Source organism: Saprolegnia diclina (assembly GCF_000281045.1).
Source record: "Saprolegnia diclina VS20 unplaced genomic scaffold supercont1.158, whole genome shotgun sequence".
Taxonomy (NCBI): Eukaryota; Oomycota; class Saprolegniomycetes; order Saprolegniales; family Saprolegniaceae; genus Saprolegnia; species Saprolegnia diclina.
In genome coordinates, this window is record NW_008246225.1 from 1 (window position 1) to 19,311 (window position 19,311).

Sequence of the window (19,311 nt, forward strand, 5' to 3'; positions counted from 1 at the left end):
AGTACCTGCACGTCGGTCGGGGCAGGATCATGGCGGTAGTCCCTCGTGGTAGGAGAAACTCCTTCACCCGCGGCCGGACTCATAGTTGCGTCGGCAACAGCGCCGGCTCGCCAGGCTCTTGTCTAGTGGCACCAGAGCCCTTGCGGCCCCAAGTGAGGTACGCATAATATATGTATAATACGCTTGTTGATCGTGAGGTTTGATCTCAACGGTCCGCTAGCTAATCATACAATTGTATCCTGTCCCTGTACCTGACCATTTCCGACCTGTCAGTGTCAAGTCGTGTCATGCATAATTTGACGTCCGCTACCACGAGGGACTACCGCCATGATCCTGCCCCGACCGACGTGCAGGTACTGTACAAACTCGCAGCAGTACCAGTAGCAACACCGTTTACACTTAAACTATTTACGAAAATACGAGTATATTTATGACACCATTCAAAAATCGCTTAGTTGAAAGGCTTGAACGCAACCTTGTCGTTGCTCATGTTGGCCGAGTAGTCCTGGAATGCCGCCGCAGCTTCCTCGAGCGGGTAAGCGACGCGAATCTTGGTCTGGAACGTGCTCGTGAGCGCGTTCGCGACCTTGCCGACCATCTCGACCATGCCGGCGCCACGCTGGCCAAGGTACTTGACGAGCCAGAAGCCCGACACCTTCTTGTTGAGGAAGATCAAGTCGCGCGGGCTCACACCCTTGACACCTTCGCCCGAAAGCGCGCCGTACACAAAGAGCTCCGAGTTGGCCGGCATGGCCGAAAGCACCGCGCCCGACGTCGCACCGCCCACAGCGTCAAACCCGATCGTGGCGTCAAGTTCCGTCGCAAGCTTCTCCAGCTGCGCGACCCAATCGGCGTTGGACGTGTCGACAATGTACTCGGCACCAATGTCCTTGAGCGTGTCGACCTGCTCCTGGCGACGCACGACCGCAATAACGTTGACGCCCTGGTCCTTGGCGTGGCGCACGAGCATCTTGCCGAGGGCCGAGGCGCCGGCCGTGTGCACAATGGTCTTGACGTTCTTGGCGAGGGCCGTCTCGACAAATGCGACGACGGTGAGAGGGTTCACAAAGCACGACGCGCCATCTTCGAACGTCGTCTCGGGCGTCAGCGGGATGCACGAAGCGGCCGAGACAGCAACGTACTCGGCCCACATACCGGCAGGGTTGGCGACCGTACCGACGCGCTTGCCGATGAGCGACTGGGCGTAGGGGCTGTCGCCCGCCGCGACGACGGTGCCGGAGCCCTCACCGCCCGTGACCTGCGGGAGCGGCATCTCACCAAAGTCGCCGTAGGCGCCCTGGAGCTGGGAGAGGTTGGACGGGTTGATAGGGCTGCAGGCGACCTTGACGAGCACCTGGTCGGCGCTGAGGACCGGCACGGGGACGCTCTGGACCTCGAAGCACGAGGCGAGGTCGGGCTGGGTGAAGCTCTTGACGCGCTCGACGAGCATCAAAGCGCGCATCGTGGACGGAACCGCAGACATGGTGTTGGAGAAGGAAGGTGGTCGTTGAAAGACAATTGGGAAATGAGCTGCAGAACGTACGCGTACGCGGCCGTTGACGGTTTACGTTGGCGGCGCGTGGACGAATCCAACGGGCGGCCGTCTTCGGATTCCTTCGCAAGTGCGTAATTTGCGTGGTTAACTCAACATGACGTGCGTGGCAGTCTTGCCGTGATCACGAATCACCGACAATGGACAAAGCTCAAGCCACCAGGGTGGCTTTCTTCGTATGCGGCATATGCCGCAAATACCGGATACCCACATGGCAGCGGACTTGGCACGGCTCCTGGAGGTGCTCGACGCGATCTCGGCGGATCTCAGCGCACGGACCGCGCTCCTTGATGACCAGTGTAGCAGTCTGAAAGCCTCACTTTGCTATTGCTCGTCGTCGTGGCAGCTCAAGAAACGCGTGCAAGAACAGGCAGAGGCGGCCAAAAATGAAGAGGACCAGCTCCAGCGCGCGGTGGCCCACGCCGAGTCGGCGCTGGAAGAGGCGCTCAAGCGGGCCAAGTCCATTCGGGGTGCGACTGCCAAGTGCACGCCGTTGAAAGAAGCAGCAGAGCCAGCTCCGTCCTCGATGTCGACTAAAGCCGAACCGGCCTCCCCAGCTCCTGGCGCGCTTCCCCGCAAAATGACGAGCCAGATCAAGGACGTCCAAGACATGGCGCTGCTGTGGTGCGGACGCGATGCGCCACCAACCGTCGCTGCTGGAAAACTCAACCAGATCTTAGCACAGCGAGACTCGGCCTCGTCGGCCGTCCCGATCCGCATCTCGTACCGTGACCAGCTCGAGCGCATCCAGCAAGCGTATGCTTGCGTCCTGCACGTCCTTGAAACCAAGTGCACGAGCTACGCCGCGGAGGCATCACCCAGTCTCCCGACAGTCTTTCCCACTTGGTTTCGCCTCAATAGGGTCAAGCAGCTTCTTGCGGCCCTGAATGCAGAGCTCGCAGCGTGCCTTCAACGGATACCGCCACCCCCCGTGCTCTCCAAGGTGACCCACTAGATTAGGCAGCCAACATCTTGCATTGATTGTCGCTGCCCTTTGTAGCGAGCGGCTGCGCGCACTCAGACATTCCTGCAGGCGATTGCACGCAATCCGCAACACACTGTCGACAATGCGCCACTCCATCGCGAGAACGATGCAAGCTCCGGGATCTACAACAAGCTTCAAGCAGCATGGCGTGCGGACAAGGCGCCGCTGGTCGAGGCGCCAGCGTATACAGGCGCCATCGACAGCATTGCTTGCGAGCATGTGTGCAAGCACCTCGTCCCGCCACTGCAAGAGCGACTCCATGCCACTGCGACTGTCGAGTCCGATCTGTACGAAATCGATAGCGTGGCGTTGCTTCGCCTATTGCACTCGCTGACCTGCTGCGATGGCCTCGATATGCGCAGTGTGATTTCGCATGACGACGAGGCGATGTAGAGTACAAAATCATATATAAATACAACGATGTTTAAGCCGCCGACGACGTGAACTTGGTCACGGCCTTCGTGCCCTCCGAGACGGCGTGCTTGGCGAGCTCACCGGGAAGCATGAGGCGCACGGCAGTCTGGATCTCACGCGAGGACAAGGTCGACTTCTTGTTGTAGCGCGAGAGCTTGCCGGCCTCGGACGCAATGCGCTCAAAGATGTCGTTGATGAACGAGTTCATGATCGACATGCCACGCTTGGAGATACCGGTCTCGGGGTGGACCTGCTTGAGGACCTTGTAGATGTACGTCGAGTACGATTCCACGCGCTTGCCCTTCTTGGCCTTGCCCTTCTCACCCGTCTTCTTCGGGGCCTTAGCGGACTTCTTGCTCGGGGTCTTTGCCATCTTGTGCGTTTGTCCGGGGAAAATCTGGAATGGTCCTCCCTGGTGACATTGGGCCGTTCTTGCTGGTGGTGGGCCCGTAAAGCCGTGATTTGATTGGCACATGCCCATGATTGGCGGAATTTTTAGCGCCGATTGCCGCGAACGCATCTCATTGGCCAAAGCGATTCAGAGAGCGGATTTTGCCGCGGCTCGGGTTTGCTTTGTCCACTTTGCTCACGAGCAAACAACCAAACCCATCAAGCATATACGCCGTATATGCTTGAAGGTACTATTCTAGCACCATTGTTATACTGCTTCGTGCTGCAAAAGTCAGTTCTTCCGAGGCGCACAAGGAAGAAACAACAGATTGCAGATGCTCAATGGCCAGCGACAGCATAAGCTAGCGCGTGAACGGTAACACTAGGATTCCCTTGACCTTGCGAATTTATTGGCATGACAATGCTTGAGAACCATGTTCTAGAAACTGGTGGCTCGTGATACCTTTGCACCGTCCATGTGTATGTGTCCCCGACGAGAGCATCTAAACTACGACACTCCTATCAACGAGATCCCTGGCGCTCGATTCGAATGGAGCTTTACGGCTACCATTAAGTCAAGTATTATAGCACGCGACGCATTTGCATTTTGCCTTTTATCATGCAACGCAATCTCGCTGCCATCCCAACCCAGCAGGAGGCAACAGACTACTACAACATTCGACTTGATGTATCGCTCGATAGGACGACGCAGTGCCGCGTAGCGCGAACGAGATAGATGCATGCTGCACTACGTCGCAATGGCGCTAAGTAGAGCTCCTCGTCCGTATTAGATTATTGTAGCTCCGTCCATGTGATGCTTCCCGGGGATGGTCCCTGCCGTCCGTGTCCTCTGGTGCCGAATCCTACAATACAAAATCCAAGTGAAAGCCGAAGAAATCTTTGGCGTGTCGCAAAAGCCGATGCTTTGTCCACCGCTCGCCGATCGTAATCCCGCTTTTCAGGGCAGCCCCAACAAGTCACTTTTCCTTTTCCTTTCATCCGAAACGATGACCACGATCCCGACCACGATGCGCGCGCTCATGCTTGTGGAGCGCGTGAAGGACTTTGCCCAGCCCAACCTCGCGGCGTGTTTTGAAGTCCAGCAGATCCCCGTTCCGACGCCGGCGGCGACCGAAGTGCTCGTCAAGGTCGCGGCGAGCCCCATCAACCCGTCCAACTTTTCCCAGCTCCAAGGCTACTACGGCAACTTTGGCTCGATCCCGCTGCCGCAAGTGACTGGCGTCGAAGGCTCCGGCGTCGTTGTCGCGGCTGGCGCCAACGCGCAGCACCTTCTCGGCAAGCGCATTGGCACGATCGTCGACCCGGCGGGCATGTGGGCCGAGTACGTGGTTGTCCCTGCGCACTCGTGCATCGAGCTCCCGGAAGACGCCTCGTTCGAGGACGGCGCGTCGTGCTTTATCAACCCGCTCACGGTCGTCGCGTTTGTCGAGATTGCCGTCAAGCGCAACGTCAAGGCCATCGTGCACACGGCCGGCGCCTCGGCCCTCGGCAAAATGCTCGTGCGCCACGCCAAGGAACACAACATCGCGGTCATTGCGGTCGTCCGTCGCCAAGAGCACGTCGACACACTCCGTGCGATGGGCGCCGAGCATATTGTCAACACGGCGCACGCTGACTGGACGCAGGCGCTCGAGAAGCTCACGACGGAGCTCGGCGCGACAATTGGCTTTGACGCGATTGGCGGCGCGACGTCGGGTGCGGTCCTCTCGGCGATGCCGACCAATTCGGAGCTCTTTGTGTACGGCGCGCTCTCGGGCGAAGGTGCTAGCGGTGTCAGCCCGCGCGACCTCATCTTCCTCAACAAGACGCTCAACGGTTTCTGGGTCGAGCAGTACTTGGTCGAGCGCGGGGCTGGCGTCGCCGAGATGATGGCCAAGGTCGCCAAGGGCCTCACAACGACGTTCAAGACGAACGTCCGCATCGCGTACCCGCTCGAAGAGGCCGCGGCCGCGTTGCTAGATTACGCTGGCAACATGAGCAACGACAAGGTCATCTTCAAGCCGTAATGATGTTGTACCTCGAAGAATACACTAGTTTTAGCCTTTGGATGTATATCCCTTCTGCAAGTAGCTCTGGCCTCGACTGAAAGATGGACCATGCATGCATCGGCCGTCGCCGATCGTGGCGATCGATCCGTTGGGTGTGATTAGAATAGGCTCATCTAGGCATGTACTAGGTCATGTCCTGATTTCAAGGCGTCGCCATTTTCGACGCTTTTTGTCCAATCCGGGGCCGCCACTGGTTGTGTGGGGCGCAGACCGACGAAAGATCGGACGCGACCATGGACGCCCAACGCGCGCTCCTCGACGAGCTCATGGGCCGGAACCGCGATGGCGACAAGCCGCAGGAAGACATCCGCGACTTCCGCGACCAGCGCGTCTGCAAGCGCTTCCTCTGCGGCCTCTGCCCGCATGACCTCTTCCAGAACACCAAGATGGACATGGGCGAGTGCCCTAAGCTTCATCTGCCCAAGCTCAAGCTCGCGTATGAAGAAGACCGCGCCAAGAACCAACGTGACTATGGCTACGAGGCCGATCTCGAGCGAGAGCTCGTGCGCTACGTCTCGGACGTCGAGAAGAAGATCTCGCGTGCGTTGAAGCGCCTCGACGAGCAAGACGGCGCGCGCGTCTCGTCCATGCTCGACATTGAGAACAACAAGGAGGTGCTTGAGATCACGGCCGAAATCGCAGAGCTCATGCAGAAGGCCGAAGACGCTGGCAACGAAGGCGAGGTTGACTTGTCCATGGAGCTTATGGCCAAGGTCGAGGCGCTTAAGATCAAGAAGGCTGCGCTTCAAGGCGTGCCAAGCGCCGTCCTCGCGACGACTGCGGGCGCGGATGCGTTGATGCCAGAGGTTGACGTGGCACAGGCGACCCTCATGGCCGTGCTGCCAGGTAACCCGCTGGCGATGACGAACGTCAACCAGAAGCTCCGTGTATGTGATATGTGCGGCGCCTTCCTCAGCATCTTTGACAGCGACCGGCGCTTGGCCGACCACTTTGGCGGCAAGATGCACCTCGGCTACATGCAGATTCGAAAGAAGATTGTCGAGATGCGCGAAGCCCGTGGCAACAAAGCCCTCGACGAACCCAAACCCGTCATGGATGAGACGCCGCGCGCGAGGCCGCGCGAAAGCGACCGACGCCGATCTCGGTCGCAGTCGCGTGACCGACGATCGTCCCGTCGCGAGCGCAGCCGAAGCCGTGACCGGCGCCGTCGCAGCCGTAGTCGTAGCCGGGATCGCCGTCGGCGCTAAGATCTAAGCGTGACAATGCATATCCTTGACCACGGCGTGAGCCACGGCCACCTCGACTGACATATATGGGACCACCGGGACAGGCAGGAAATGTGCTCAAGTTGAAGTTGCAGGGAAACTTCTTGCTGGGCTTGAGCGTACATGTAGCAACACGTCTTGGGGTGCAAGCGCAGGACGCCAGTCGCGTTATTTACTTTTACAGACTTGTGCGAGGACGTGGAGATGGCACCGACTCGAGTCTAGTGTTCGTTCCTCTCCCAACCGACCAGCCTAATTTATTGGAATTAAATTTCGTTTTTCGCTAAAATTAGCGCTTTTTTGTCGAAGCACTTGCGAGTTTGCTCTTCTTTGCGACAATGGAGGACTGCGTGCATGTGTGCGTCCGGATCCGGCCCGTCCTCGGCAAGAAGGAGCCGAGAGGCGCCGAGCCGATCCCGGGCGCCAACTGCGTGCGCGTGCCTCCGACGAATGGCGCGGCGCCGACGCAGCTCATCGTCGGCAAGGACCGGCCGTTCACGTTCGACACGATCCTGACGCCGGACGCTAACCAGGCCAAGCTCTACGACGCGTCCGTGGCGTCGCTCGTCGCCAAGTTTATGGAGGTACCACCACTTCGTTCATTGACATTAGCGACAGCGAGCTTAGGGCTACAACGCGACCGTGCTCGCGTATGGCCAAACGGGCAGCGGCAAAACCCACACGATGAGCGGCGGCGCTGCCTACAGCACCAAGATTGACGAGAGCCATGGCGTCATTCCGCGCGCGGTCTGCCATGTCTTTCGCTGCATGCAAGAACTCAAGCACGTACGATGACCACCCTCACGTTGCGTATCTGAACCGAAGCTCGATGTAGGTCAAAGAGTTTCTCCTGCGCGTCGAGTACCTAGAGATTTACAACGAAGAGCTTCGCGACTTGCTGCACCCTGAGACGTCGTCCAAGGTGCGGTTCCAGTTGTCGTCCAGCCATATCGATTCCATGTAGCAACTCTCGATCCGCGAAGATGCGAACGGTCACATTGTCGTTGCCGGCGCACAGTCGCGCGCGGTGCAGACACCAGACGACGTCATGCGACTGCTCTCGATGGGCACAGGCGCACGCGTCACGGGCAGCACCAACATGAACGAGCAGTCGAGCCGGTCGCACGCGATCTTCACGCTCATGCTGCAGCAGCGCGACCTGGGGACGGGCGAATTCACGCTTGCCAAGTTCCACCTCGTCGACTTGGCCGGCTCGGAGCGTGCCAAGCGCACAGGCGCTGTTGGCGGGCGTTTCAAAGTACCGTACATGACGTGGCAGCACCATGGCTCACCATTTTGCGTAGGAGTCCATCAACATCAACCAAGGGCTCCTTGCGCTCGGGAACGTGATTAGCGCGCTCGGTGACGAAGCCAAGAAGAAGCTGCACGTGCCCTACCGCGACTCGAAGCTGACGCGCCTCCTCCAAGACTCGCTCGGAGGCAATTCCACCACGCTCATGATTGCGTGTGTGAGTCCGGCGGCGTCCAATTTCGAAGAGACGCTCAACACGCTCAAGTACGCGAATCGGGCCAAGAACATCAAGAACCGCCCGGTCGTCAACCATGTGGTCGAGAACGAGCAAGCGTCGATGATTGCTCGCATGAAGTCGGAAATCCAAGAGCTCCAGACGCAGCTCCAGCAGCAAGGCGAGACCGAACCGGAGGACTCGTGGCGGCAAAAGCTGGACGCGGAAACGCAGACGGCGCGGCACTACAAGCGCCTTCTTCGCGAGGCCAAAGTGTGCGCCAAGGACGCCGCGACAACGCTTGTCTCGCTCGAGCGCGACGTCAAGACGTTGGGCCGGCCCGTGCAGCAGCGCCTCAACGACGTGGTCAAGGCGCTCAATGCGATTTTGCTCTTATCACCGCCGACGAATCGGCATGAAATCGACACGGACCAGGCCCACGCCGAAATCCTCGCGCTCAAAGAGAAGCTCAAGCAAGATGTTGAGATCTTCAACCACAAGGCCAAGGACATGGAAGCGCTCCAGCAGCTCATGCTCAAGATGAAGGCCGAGTTCGACACCACGGTGCTCGTCAACCAGCAGCTGCAGGCGGCCAACGCTGCGCTCGAGGCCCGCGTGCAAGCGATGCGCGCCGACGCAAGCAACATGTCGGCGAAAACGTCGCCCGATCGCCTTTTGCGAGCCAAGCGAGACGAGGCTGTCAAGAGCCTCTTTCGCCAGCGCCACCAGCCAGCTGACGATGACGACGACTGCGTGCTCATTGACGAAGACGACAACAACAACCACCACCACGAGGTGTCACTTCCTCACACACAGAGATGCCGAGACTCATGTCTCTTTCACTAGGGCAAGGACACGGAGGTGCCCACGATGCCAAGTCCGGTACGTCTCTTGCATGGACTCGATAGGACTGAAGAATGACGTAGAACCAGCGGCAGCTGCCAAGTCCCATCCACCGCGTGCATTCCGCCCCGACGACAGCCCGGCGCCGGCTGGAGAAGCCGCCGTCGCCACCCAAGTCGGCCGACGCGTTGCTCGCAGCTGCGCAGAGCCTCCAGTCGCTTTTCAAGAGCCAGCTCCAAGCGGCGTTGGACGCCAAAGACGTCACGGACCAGATGGAGTCGCTCGCGCACGACAAGGAAGAAACCGAGCGTCAGATCCACGACATTGCACTGCGCAAGACAGGGCTCGAGATGGAGAAGATGCGTCAAAGGTGAAATTGAAGTGTAAATCGCGTATTTAACAGTGGATGCATCGGAATAGTTTGAGCGTCCAGCATAGTATTTCGGATCTCTCGGCGACGATTCAAGCCATGAACCAAAAGATGATGTCGCTTCCTGATGCAGACGACGTGGCCCGCTTGAAGCGCCGGAAGGAGCGCGCTGAGAAGAAGCTTGCATTGCTCTTGGAGAAGAACGAAGCGCAGGTGCGTCCATTGTCCACTGGATAGTCAAGTTAATACATTTGCGTCGTAGGCATTCCTTGAGCCCGGCGCCCAAGACGAGCTCGCGGCGCTCGAAGAGCAGATTGAAGACCTCAACTCTCAAATTCTGTTTCAAGACGCGCAACTCGAGTCGGCCAAGTCCATATGCCCAAGCACGAGCAAAGCAACGTCGCCGCTTGACCGTATTCTCAAGACGCTGGGCGTGCCGCGGACGGGCGACGGAAAGCTCCTTGCGTGGCTCCGTCTCTCCTGGAACGAGGTACGGACGCAAAGACGACCGATAAGTATCTTCACATTGCACACAGCTAGTGACCCTGGCCTCGTCGGAGCGTACGTTGCAGGTTAAGATCCAGCAGCAAGAAGAGCTCATCACGCAGCTGTCACAGACGCGCGTGCAACTCGAGCACGGGCTTGCAGCCGCGCGCGCCGAGTACGACAGGCGCTTTGTGCAGCAGGAGGCGGCGCACGCCCAGTCGCTTCACACGATCGACGAGCTAACGATTCTTGTGGCCGAGAAACAGTCGAAGCTCGAGCAACTGAAGGACGACAAGGCGATCGCAGACATGAGCGCGCTTCTCGCGGCCAAGCAAGCCGAGCTGGACGTTGCCAAGCGGTGCGTGCACGAGGCGGAGAAGGACAAGAAGCGTCTCGCCGAGTACGATCGGTACGTCGGCCAGCGCCAGACCGAGTGGGAGGAGCACATGGCGGCCCTCAAAGAGCAGCTGCAAGCCGCCAAAGACGAGGTTGCGCGCCTCCAGCTTACTTCGTCGCCGCCCGAGCTGACGCAGCTCCAGGCGCAATATGCGGCGCAGCAAGAATACATTGGCAGTCTTGAGAAGCACCTCGTGCTCTTCAAGACAAAAGCCAAGCAAACGCAAATGCAGCTCCAGCAACTCATCCGGGACTCGAGCCAGCAGAGCCCAGACGACGCGCGCCGCATCACGCAGCTCGAGGAGATGAACGAAACACTCATGAAGGAAAACGCGGCCATGAAGGTACACATGCACGCGGTGCGGACCAAGAGCCATAGCGACGACGTCCGCATTCGGATTCCCAAAACCGAGCTCCAAGAAGTCGACGTGGCCGGCCGCCCGACCTTGTAGGATGTGCACTTTAACTAATATAATACTATAGCGACTATTGACTATTTTACGCTACGAGCTGACTAGAGACGTGAAATTGACGACCCCGGCCACTGCAAGACGGCGGCGGTCACTTGATGCGAGGTCAGCGCAATGACCAAGAGCGACGCCGCAAGCTTGCTAAGGCCGCCAAAGTGCCGGAGTGAGATGCATTCGCTGCGCTGCTTGGGGAGGAACCACGCGGACAGACAGCCAAGGACGTTGAGCCCCAAGGCGATGTTGAACGACGTGGTACTCCAGCGGCCGTCGGGGCTAGCGTAGTGTTTATGCAGCGCCATCACAAGCGGATGCACAACCTCGCCAGACGTGGAGAGAAGTGAAATCGTTGTGGCTTCAAACCCGTACGGCGCAACCTCGACCATCGGGAGGTGGCGGAGGACGTACTGGATCGCGGTGGGTACGGACGAGAACCAGACGAGGGTCACCGCGCCCCAGTTGGTCGCATTATCGACTACCGATGCATGTTGAAGAACGTGCAGCAGCATGTTGGCAGATGCGGCCAAGAGGAACGACCGCTGCCAGTGCCACGAGAGCCCGTGGCTTTGCACGTACGCCAGCGCGTAGGCAAAGAGCACAAAGAAAACGAGCCGGACGATCCAGGGGTAGATGGTGCGGAACCACAGCAGCGGACTATACCCATTGGCAACCGACGACAAGGCGAGGCAGCAGCCGGCACCGGCTTGAAAGAGAGCGATTTGCCAAATCTACATGGCTTTTGTTTGAGATGACGAGTGCAATGACGACGAGACGTACGGCTTTGTTTTGGAGCAAGCGCCCAAACATGTAGTGGCGCCGGCGAAACTCGAAGGACGGCGCGAGGCGCGACTCGTTGGCGAAAAAGAGAAGTGCCGGCACGGGGAGAATGCAGACAACAGCCACGATGCGCAAGACAGACGCCTTATCGAGCGCCCACGTCAAGTGGCCGTTGGTGTCATCCGTGAGGCACGCGAGCAACAGCGATGAGAGACTCGCGCCAAACCAGTGCAAAGCCAGCAGCGTGATTTGTGTCCGGCCACGCGCTTCGATGGGCTCGCGTTGAGCGTACTCGACCATGAGTCCGTCGGAGGCTGTCTGAACGAGCGCCGCGCTCAGCGATGCCAAGACGACACCAGCTGCATGTGCATCTCTAATCATGAGACAATAAGAACATAGCCTACAAGAGACGAAAGTGCGTACTCGTCGCGAGCAACGACAGAGAGGATGAAGAAGGCGACGACCATCGAGGTCCACCCGAGAAGCATGTACGACTTGCGCTTGTAACCAAGAAATGGCACGCTGTCCGAGATCAGTGCAAAGATCACTTTTGCGTAAAAGCCAATGTTGACGAGGCCGGCGCGGCCGGGTGCTGGCGCTGAGAGGACAGTGAAGAGAGTCGTGACCATGCCAAGGACACCCGCGCTAACGAGCAGACCGGCGTGCGTTGCCGAAAAGAGGTCCACGGGCGACCCGTCTCGGAGCGGACCTTCAAAGTCGTCTTTGGGGGTGCGCGCCTTTTGCCCGCGCCACGCGTTCGAGTAGATGTCGCCGTGACTCGAGTCGACAAAGATTTCGTATGGCTTGAGGTACCCGAGACGCGACGACTCCATGATCGTGATCGGACTCGCCGACATCGGTGGTGTGGGATATGCAGCAATAGACAAAGTGAATCTACGACAGCACCAAACTTGACCATCCGGTTCCTATTTGTAAAAGCATTGTGGTTCGAAGAAGACGCGTTGCAGCGGCCGCTGGTGTCGGCACCAGCTGCAGGTGCGGCGTGGACTGTATTTTGGCTTCGCCCGTGATGAGTCGAAAAACAGATGGTTGGTGTGACGTGGCAGCACCCAAGCGAGCCAGCGGCTAGTAGCGAGCCAGTGCTAGTCAGTTTGCCCTCATGTCGAGACAAGGGAAACGAGCAGTTGGACAACCGACTCTGCCGCGCGTTTAAGACAATGGAACGCGTTAGACACACGACCAGCGAGCAATGGTCCACTGGAAACCACCTCGAGGGATGCCATGCCGTGATGGGTCGACCACGGCTTTCTCCGAGCCATGATCATGGTCCATCGCGATACAACCAACGACGCCGGCTGGAGAATCATGTCGACCCAGCAAAGAAAGATGGCGTGTGAAAGTAGCGAAACTACTCGTCATTTTCTAGAGCACATGGAGCCGTGCGATCGTATCATTTGTGTGAGAGGCCGAGCATGATGCAAGGCGTGTCGGGCTTTGCTAGTGCTGCCTCTTGTAGTGTTCGACTCTTTGTACGTTGTTGAATGGCGTCGTGGGTTTACGGTATTTACTCACGTCTGGATATCCAGGATCGCTGCTCCAGTCTGCACTGCCATGACGCAGCATGGTCCAGAAGCGCAGGACGACCAGGAACGTGCTCCCATCACCTCGCTGACGCGCCTATCGACAGCGTTCGGTGAAGGTGAGAAACAGCATCGAGTCATAGAAACACCACAGTCAAGTTTTTTTCGCGTCCATGAGACTGCTTCTAGTACATTTCCCATCACTTGAAAGGGCCAGCAGACTCGAATTCCCACAACGTCATACACACTATTTCATCACAAATATATAGTGTATATAACAGTATATTACAGCAGAGTGTGGATCTTCCACTGGCTATGCAACAGATTGAACAACGATGCTCTGCGGGTCTTTGCTGCGCCTTCGCCGCCCGGTCGGGGCTGTGACCGCGCTCCGATGCTTCGCTGCGGATGCGCGCAAGTCGGCGCCGGCCAACGCGCGCTTCAAGCTCCTCGGCGACAACGACCACGTGGCGCCGGCAACGTCGGTCGTCCCGAGCGACGTCCTGTACGAGTTCCACCGCAAGGTAATGACCATGTCATGGTCACGCGCCCACTTCACCGCGTGCATGCGTATCTAGACGTACTTTACCATGATCTCGTCGGCGTCGCTCGTGCAAATTGCGTTCTGGAGCTGGTTCAAGGGCGCCGAGATGGCAATCCCGATCACGCCGCTTGATGTGCCCGACACGACGCTCATGTCGATCATCACGAACGACGCGTGGTCATCGATCGGTCTCGGCGCAAGCGTCATGATGGCCGGCGTCGTCGGCTTCTTCGCCCAGGTAGCCAAACATCCAAACCGTTAAGTCTTCCTAATTCGCAGTGTAGCGCTCGATTGCCCGCGTCTCGGTGATCTCGGGTGGCGCCAAGCTTCGTATTACGACGCACAAGTTTCTTGGCGTACGCCATCTCTCCTCCAGGAGTCGAACCAGAGAATTATTGCTCTCTCCTTAGGGCCTCTCGGAGCCGACCGACTATGCGCTGCCGCAGATCCGCGTCCAGTCGCAAACCGACAAGTACTTGACGCTCAAGATCAACGACTCAATGGGGTTCTACCTCATTGACGTCAACGGCACGTTCCACAACCGCGCCAAGCTCGACCACATTCTCCAGGTCGCATCAACGACGGCCGCGCCGAGCGCCGAGGACAAGGCCAAGGCCAACGCGGGCACGACGTTCCCGCTGCGCTCGGATCTGCCCCGCACGGACCTCAAGACGGCGAGAAAGAACAAAAAGTAATCGCGACGCCATGGGTCCTCACGCGCTTTTCGGTAATACATTCGACGACGTCTCTTCATTGGCACCAACGTTGTCAGCTTACACACTGGGGTGACGAGGCGTGTCGACGCTCGACGCAAACAGAGGCGGTGGCATGGACCTGCCCGGCATCAAAATCACCTGCTGCGGTGTCTCCTGCGACGCAGACAGCACGTCGATGGTCGCCTTGGTTCCGCTGTGGGCTGACGCTTGCATTCGCCGGAGTTCGTTGCGGGTATAGTACCAGATGAGGCCGAGACCAAAAATGCTGACGACAAGGCTTGTGACCAGAACAACAATGTGATCAGTGGAGAGTGTGCCCCCGCCGGCAAGGACGTCCTTGATGTTGCCAGAGACGCTGCCGACGTAGGCCCAGAACACGCCCAGCGGGAGACCGCAGACAAAATTTGAGATAAGAAAGGGCCAAAAGGGAACGCCGAGGACACTCAAGCTGTAGCACTTGAGCGTCACTGGCACGTATGCGAGCTGGATACAGAACAGCACGCGGTAGTTGGTCTCGGGGGACTCGAAGAGGTGGTGCAGCGCAAGCACGAGTGGGTACCTGGCCATGAGGTAGGCGCCGAGGCGTTCGCCGCACGCTCGCGCGACACCAAACGCAAGTGCTGATCCAAGGACCGTGCCCGCGGTGTTGATGAGGATTGCGTAACCAAAGCCAAAGTACACGCCAGAAAAGGTCTCGAGAAGCGTGCAGGGTACGCCCGTGAGCACACAGGTCCAGAGAGCGAGGACGCAGACAAACCCGCTGATATCGCGGTGGCTCTACGCACAGCGAATCTCGGGTCGGTGTAGATTGCCACGTGAATGTACCTCGACCCAGTCGGCGTTGATGATGTGGGTGTGGGCCATGACGACATATCGCACACCGAACGCGAGGGCGGTGACGACGAGAATCACGAGAAATACCTTGCAAGCTGTGTACGTGGCTCGCAGCTTGGCACTCGACCTCGAGGCCGTGACCGTGCCCATTGTCGGCCACCAGAAGATGCGCAAATCTTCTGCCGCGGTTTCGCGCCATGTTGAGCCGAAGATACGAAGATACGAGTGATAGGGTGGAACAAGACCAAAGTTACGAGTGTAAAGTTCCCCAAACTCATAAAGCCGATGGTTTGTCGCGTCAGCGATGTTTGACTAACGTAGAAGTCTCGCGCTAATGTATACGAAAGACCTGGACACCGCCCGGCGCAAGCGGCAACTTCATAAACACCAAGATTGATACATTATTTGAAGCCCCATCATCATATCTAGTCCTGCGCCGCGTTCTGGGCCAGCTTCTTGTAAATGGCTTTCAGTGTATCGCTGGCGGCCGTCGGCAGGCGCGTGCCAGGCCCAAAGATGGCGCCGACACCTTGCTCGTACAAAAAGTCGTAGTCCTTGGGCGGGATCACGCCACCGCAGATGACCAAAATGTGCTCCGCGCCTTGGTCCTTGAGCGCATTCATGAGCGCCGGTACGAGTGTGTTGTGCCCAGCGGCCTGCGAGCTCACGCCGACACAGTGCACATCCGAATCAATCGCTTGGCGCGCGACTTCCTCCGGCGTCTAGTATCGGTATGTTAGGATGAATTGGTTCATTGACGCCTTGTACCGAAAAGAGAGGGCCAACGTCGACATCGAAACCAAGGTCCGAGAAGCCCGACGCAATCACCTTGGCACCACGGTCATGGCCGTCCTGGCCCATCTTGGCCACAAGAAGACGCGGACGACGACCTTGGTCCTCGGCAAACGCGTCCACCTCGGCCAATACCGTCGTGTATTCAGCCTCGGCATCACTGGCCATATACGTATCGCGGTACGCACCCTGCACGACCGAGCTCTACGACATCACATCCCGTGAGTCTTGCAACTACAAAAAATGCAGTCGTACCTTGGGCACGTGGCGGCCCCAGACCGACTCGAGAGCATCCGAGATTTCGCCAACCGTGCACCGCGCGCGCGAGGCGGCGATGGCGAGGTTGAGCAAGTTGTATTCGTGCAGGCCAGGACCCGTCGACTCGGTGAGCTTGGCCGAGTGAACGAGGCGCTTGAGGCATTCTTGCGCCTCCGCTTCGTTGCGGTTCGCCTTGGTCGTGTTGATACGGTTGATCTGCGACTCGCGGACTTTGTTGTTGTCGATCGAAAGCACGTCGACGCGGTCTTCGTTCGCGAGACGGTACTTGTTGACACCGACAATGACGTCTTCGCGCGAGTCGACACGCGCCTGCTTCTTCGTCGCACTCTCTTCGATGCGGAGCTTGGCCATGCCGGACTCAATCGCCTTGGCCATACCACCCAATTCCTCAACCTAAAGACATGGTGTGAGTACTTGCTGACAAAGCTAACGTGTAGGGTACCTCCTGGATGATCTCAAGCGCCGAGTCGACGAGTTCTTGCGTGAGGTTCTCCATCAAGTACGAGCCACCCCACGGGTCAGCGACCTTGGGAATACCCGTCTCCTCCTGAAGGATGAGCTGCGTGTTACGGGCCATACGCGCGCTGAACTCGGTCGGCAATCCGAGTGCTTCGTCGAGTGCGTTCGTATGCAGACTTTGAGTACCGCCTAATAACGACCACGGTCAGCACCAGCGTGACTTGGACATAAGGAGAAGGAGTGTACCCATGACGGCAGCCATGGCTTCGACGGTCGTGCGGATAATGTTGTTGTACGGATCTTGCTCGGTAAGCGAGTAGCCAGACGTCTGTGCACATACAAATGAGCTTCGGAAGCCGCATCAAAATGCAAAAACGTACTTGGCAATGCGTACGGAGCAACAGACTCTTGGGGTTCTTGGGCTTGAACTTTTCTTCGACAAGAATCGCCCATAGCTTACGCGCCGCACGGAGCTTGGCTACCTACGTCGACCAATAAGCTTCATTCTGCGATGAAAGCAAGTGTACCTCCATGTAGAAGTTCATGCCGATCGCAAAGAAGAACGAAAGACGGGGCGCGACCATGTCGACGTCGAGACCAGCAGCGACCGCAGCACGCGCATACTCGATACCATCGGCAATCGTAAACGCCAACTCGAGCTTGGCGTCTGCGCCGGCTTCTTGCATGTGGTAGCCCGAAATCGAGATCGAGTTGTACTTGGGCATGTACACGGACGTGTAGCCAAAAATGTCCTACGGAGCAATCCCATGAGATGATACGTTGCAGTTGGACAAAGCTGCGTACTTGGATGATGCGCATCGACGGCTGCGGCGGGTAGATGAACGTGTTACGCACCATGAACTCCTTGAGGATATCGTTCTACATCCAGAGACTATGAGCCACCATGACATAAGAGATGAGAAACACATACTTGGATCGTGCCGGCGAGAAGCTTCTGGTCGACGCCTTGCTCTTCCGCGGCCACGATGTACATGGCCAGAATCGGCAACGCAGCGCCGTTCATGGTCATCGAGACGGACATCTTGTCGAGCGGAATGCCGTTGAATAAGATCTTCATGTCTTCGACCGAGTCGATCGGGACACCGGCCATACCGACGTCACCCTGCACGCGCGGGTGGTCCGAATCGTAGCCACGATGCGTGGCCAGATCGAAGGCGACCGACAAACCTTGCTGACCTGCCTTCAAGTTCTTGTGGTAGAACGCGTTCGACTCCTCAGCGGTACTGAAACCAGCGTACTGCCGCACCGTCCAGGGCTTGGCCGTGTACATGGACGCATACGGACCACGCGTGAAGGGGAAGGTACCGGGAAGTTGCGCCGGATCCAAGTCCTGCATATGCATGTGATCGTCGTCGCATGCTGCGTTCGTCGAGTCGTACCTCCATGTCGTCCTTGGTGTACAGCGGCTTGATGTTGATACCCTCGGGCGTCTTCCAGAGGAGTGTCTCCATCGGGTCCTTGCCCTTGAGCTCCTTCGTCGCGGCCTTGGCCCACGCTTCCGGCAGCGGCTTCTGGACCCGCCGGGTCACGCTCATGGCGCGCGTCAGGGCCAAGCTGCGGGGGACCGTGGATCGCCACATACCGAGGGAATTCTCAAATGCTGTGGTCGGCGGCTTTCACATCCCAGCAGGTATGAAAAGGGATTTTAGCCAATCAGAGCGAGAGACACCCGGCATCCCCCAGCCCTCCGCCCAGATTCAACCTGGAATATCCGGACAAAAGAGGTCCCCCTTCCATTTCATAGGGTCCCTTGTAAAGATGTGGGGTGCAGAATTACTCGGCAGCGGACACTGCAGCCGCCGCAATGTTGACGATGCGTTTGAAGGCAACAAAATCACAAAGTGTACTGGATCATGACGGTCTAGGAGATGCATTATTGTCCTTAATGGCGAGTGGATGAATTCAATTTTGGAAGGGACCCCCCACCGGGACTGACGATATGGGGCAACATGCGAGGTGACTGTGGGATGGATCCGGTTAATACCGGCTGGCGAATCACATGGGCCGCGCTGGACGATCTCGGCAAGCAAACACTGCATCGCAAGGTTTCATCAAGCGCCTCGAAGATGCCAGGAGCCAAAGGACACACTTGTGTATGGTACAACTAAGGACGCTATGTGCAATGATCACATAAGCTGCGTCCGAATGTCGACCACTGCCTTCGTAACCCTAGGCCACCAACCACGTCGATCCAATCCGATCAGCAACAGCGTCATGCCACGCCCGATCCTCCGCGGACGTGTCCAAGGAAGCCTTTCGAATCAGCGCAAAAGCTGATGCAGCTCTAAGACGGAGCTTGCCGGGATCAGAGCACGATATCGTGTCCGGTGCTCTCGGGTGCCATCCCAGTGGGGCTAGCAAGGGACAAAGCATGGCGTTGCGGTTGTTGCTTGCTTCTCCTGTTCTGGCCTGGCAAACCCTCGCTTTCATCTCCAAATGTTTGCGGCTGTGTTGAATTGTCCAAAGCATGGCTGCGCTCGAACCGTCCTCTGCCACGCAGCTTGTAATTCCGGCGTGCACGACCAAGAACGATATCAAAATCACGCGCAACGTCCGAATCGTCGTCACATATCCGTGATAGCTCAACGTGCTCAATAAACCACTAAATAGCTGCCCAAGATAACACGTCATCTTGGAAACTCTCCAATAGCTCGTCTCTGAATCCGACAAACGCGTGAAGTCAT

At 58.0% G+C, this 19,311-nt stretch overlaps 10 protein-coding genes across 10 annotated transcripts; 5 read left to right on the top strand and 5 right to left on the bottom strand.

Moving 5' to 3' along the window:
* Positions 1-382: 382 nt before the first annotated feature.
* Positions 383-1,689, bottom strand: SDRG_16858 (hypothetical protein). Its single transcript, XM_008623081.1, has one exon. It carries the CDS (start codon positions 1,481-1,483, stop codon positions 452-454), a length of 1,032 nt encoding a protein of 343 aa, XP_008621303.1. The 5' UTR covers positions 1,484-1,689; the 3' UTR covers positions 383-451.
* Positions 1,690-1,720: 31 nt separating this feature from the next.
* SDRG_16859 (hypothetical protein) lies at positions 1,721-3,030 on the top strand. The gene is made up of 2 exons (XM_008623082.1): positions 1,721-2,495; positions 2,553-3,030. Exons 1-2 carry the CDS (start codon positions 1,731-1,733, stop codon positions 2,928-2,930), a joined length of 1,143 nt encoding a protein of 380 aa, XP_008621304.1. The 5' UTR covers positions 1,721-1,730; the 3' UTR covers positions 2,931-3,030.
* Positions 2,962-3,324, bottom strand: SDRG_16860 (histone H2B; the record flags this gene model as incomplete). The annotated part of the gene is made up of 1 exon (XM_008623083.1): positions 2,962-3,324. The coding sequence occupies one exon, from the start codon at positions 3,322-3,324 to the stop codon at positions 2,962-2,964; it is 363 nt and encodes a 120-aa protein (XP_008621305.1).
* Positions 3,325-4,267: 943 nt separating this feature from the next.
* SDRG_16861 (hypothetical protein) lies at positions 4,268-5,410 on the top strand. Its single transcript, XM_008623084.1, has one exon. The coding sequence runs from the start codon at positions 4,349-4,351 to the stop codon at positions 5,366-5,368; it is 1,020 nt and encodes a 339-aa protein (XP_008621306.1). The 5' UTR covers positions 4,268-4,348; the 3' UTR covers positions 5,369-5,410.
* A 184-nt stretch (positions 5,411-5,594) lies between these two features.
* On the top strand, positions 5,595-6,730 carry SDRG_16862 (hypothetical protein). The gene has a single exon (XM_008623085.1). It carries the CDS (start codon positions 5,644-5,646, stop codon positions 6,616-6,618), a length of 975 nt encoding a protein of 324 aa, XP_008621307.1. The 5' UTR covers positions 5,595-5,643; the 3' UTR covers positions 6,619-6,730.
* A 244-nt stretch (positions 6,731-6,974) lies between these two features.
* On the top strand, positions 6,975-10,701 carry SDRG_16863 (hypothetical protein; the record flags this gene model as incomplete). Its single annotated transcript, XM_008623086.1, has 10 exons — positions 6,975-7,220; positions 7,264-7,422; positions 7,472-7,558; positions 7,601-7,894; positions 7,941-8,897; positions 8,949-8,984; positions 9,029-9,315; positions 9,366-9,528; positions 9,578-9,805; positions 9,852-10,701. 10 exons carry the CDS (start codon positions 6,975-6,977, stop codon positions 10,647-10,649), a joined length of 3,255 nt encoding a protein of 1,084 aa, XP_008621308.1. The 3' UTR covers positions 10,650-10,701.
* On the bottom strand, positions 10,681-12,316 carry SDRG_16864 (hypothetical protein). Its single transcript, XM_008623087.1, has 3 exons — positions 11,865-12,316; positions 11,442-11,814; positions 10,681-11,392 (listed from the first exon to the last, which is right to left on the bottom strand). The coding sequence occupies exons 1-3, from the start codon at positions 12,296-12,298 to the stop codon at positions 10,712-10,714; spliced, it is 1,488 nt and encodes a 495-aa protein (XP_008621309.1). The 5' UTR covers positions 12,299-12,316; the 3' UTR covers positions 10,681-10,711.
* Positions 12,317-13,285: 969 nt separating this feature from the next.
* Positions 13,286-14,289, top strand: SDRG_16865 (hypothetical protein). The gene is made up of 4 exons (XM_008623088.1): positions 13,286-13,506; positions 13,561-13,764; positions 13,811-13,882; positions 13,937-14,289. Exons 1-4 carry the CDS (start codon positions 13,318-13,320, stop codon positions 14,219-14,221), a joined length of 750 nt encoding a protein of 249 aa, XP_008621310.1. The 5' UTR covers positions 13,286-13,317; the 3' UTR covers positions 14,222-14,289.
* SDRG_16866 (hypothetical protein) lies at positions 14,243-15,262 on the bottom strand. The gene is made up of 2 exons (XM_008623089.1): positions 15,068-15,262; positions 14,243-15,019 (listed from the first exon to the last, which is right to left on the bottom strand). The coding sequence occupies exons 1-2, from the start codon at positions 15,224-15,226 to the stop codon at positions 14,300-14,302; spliced, it is 879 nt and encodes a 292-aa protein (XP_008621311.1). The 5' UTR covers positions 15,227-15,262; the 3' UTR covers positions 14,243-14,299.
* A 178-nt stretch (positions 15,263-15,440) lies between these two features.
* On the bottom strand, positions 15,441-18,262 carry SDRG_16867 (methylmalonyl-CoA mutase, mitochondrial). The gene is made up of 10 exons (XM_008623090.1): positions 18,007-18,262; positions 17,538-17,957; positions 17,411-17,485; positions 17,134-17,358; positions 16,987-17,088; positions 16,853-16,934; positions 16,590-16,795; positions 16,124-16,540; positions 15,845-16,072; positions 15,441-15,798 (listed from the first exon to the last, which is right to left on the bottom strand). Exons 1-10 carry the CDS (start codon positions 18,205-18,207, stop codon positions 15,502-15,504), a joined length of 2,253 nt encoding a protein of 750 aa, XP_008621312.1. The 5' UTR covers positions 18,208-18,262; the 3' UTR covers positions 15,441-15,501.
* Between the last annotated feature and the right edge of the window lie 1,049 nt (positions 18,263-19,311).

Excerpts from the sequence above, each read along its gene's own strand:
- SDRG_16858 (XM_008623081.1), bottom strand. The coding sequence starts at position 1,483 with ATGTCTGCGGTTCCGTCCACGATGCGCGCTTTGATGCTCGTCGAGCGC.
- SDRG_16859 (XM_008623082.1), top strand. The coding sequence starts at position 1,731 with ATGCGGCATATGCCGCAAATACCGGATACCCACATGGCAGCGGACTTG. Across the intron at positions 2,496-2,552 it reads CACCCCCCGTGCTCTCCAAG|CGAGCGGCTGCGCGCACTCA; the intron begins GTGACCCACTAG and ends TGCCCTTTGTAG.
- SDRG_16861 (XM_008623084.1), top strand. The coding sequence starts at position 4,349 with ATGACCACGATCCCGACCACGATGCGCGCGCTCATGCTTGTGGAGCGC.
- SDRG_16862 (XM_008623085.1), top strand. The coding sequence starts at position 5,644 with ATGGACGCCCAACGCGCGCTCCTCGACGAGCTCATGGGCCGGAACCGC.
- SDRG_16864 (XM_008623087.1), bottom strand. The coding sequence starts at position 12,298 with ATGTCGGCGAGTCCGATCACGATCATGGAGTCGTCGCGTCTCGGGTAC. Across the intron at positions 11,815-11,864 it reads TCTGTCGTTGCTCGCGACGA|AGATGCACATGCAGCTGGTG; the intron begins GTACGCACTTTC and ends TCTCATGATTAG. Across the intron at positions 11,393-11,441 it reads GCTTGCTCCAAAACAAAGCC|ATTTGGCAAATCGCTCTCTT; the intron begins GTACGTCTCGTC and ends AAAGCCATGTAG.
- SDRG_16865 (XM_008623088.1), top strand. The coding sequence starts at position 13,318 with ATGCTCTGCGGGTCTTTGCTGCGCCTTCGCCGCCCGGTCGGGGCTGTG. Across the intron at positions 13,507-13,560 it reads TGTACGAGTTCCACCGCAAG|ACGTACTTTACCATGATCTC; the intron begins GTAATGACCATG and ends ATGCGTATCTAG. Across the intron at positions 13,765-13,810 it reads TCGTCGGCTTCTTCGCCCAG|CGCTCGATTGCCCGCGTCTC; the intron begins GTAGCCAAACAT and ends TTCGCAGTGTAG.
- SDRG_16866 (XM_008623089.1), bottom strand. The coding sequence starts at position 15,226 with ATGGGCACGGTCACGGCCTCGAGGTCGAGTGCCAAGCTGCGAGCCACG. Across the intron at positions 15,020-15,067 it reads TCAACGCCGACTGGGTCGAG|AGCCACCGCGATATCAGCGG; the intron begins GTACATTCACGT and ends CGCTGTGCGTAG.
- SDRG_16867 (XM_008623090.1), bottom strand. The coding sequence starts at position 18,207 with ATGTGGCGATCCACGGTCCCCCGCAGCTTGGCCCTGACGCGCGCCATG. Across the intron at positions 16,796-16,852 it reads AGCCATGGCTGCCGTCATGG|GCGGTACTCAAAGTCTGCAT; the intron begins GTACACTCCTTC and ends GGTCGTTATTAG. Across the intron at positions 15,799-15,844 it reads ACGTTGGCCCTCTCTTTTCG|ACGCCGGAGGAAGTCGCGCG; the intron begins GTACAAGGCGTC and ends TACCGATACTAG.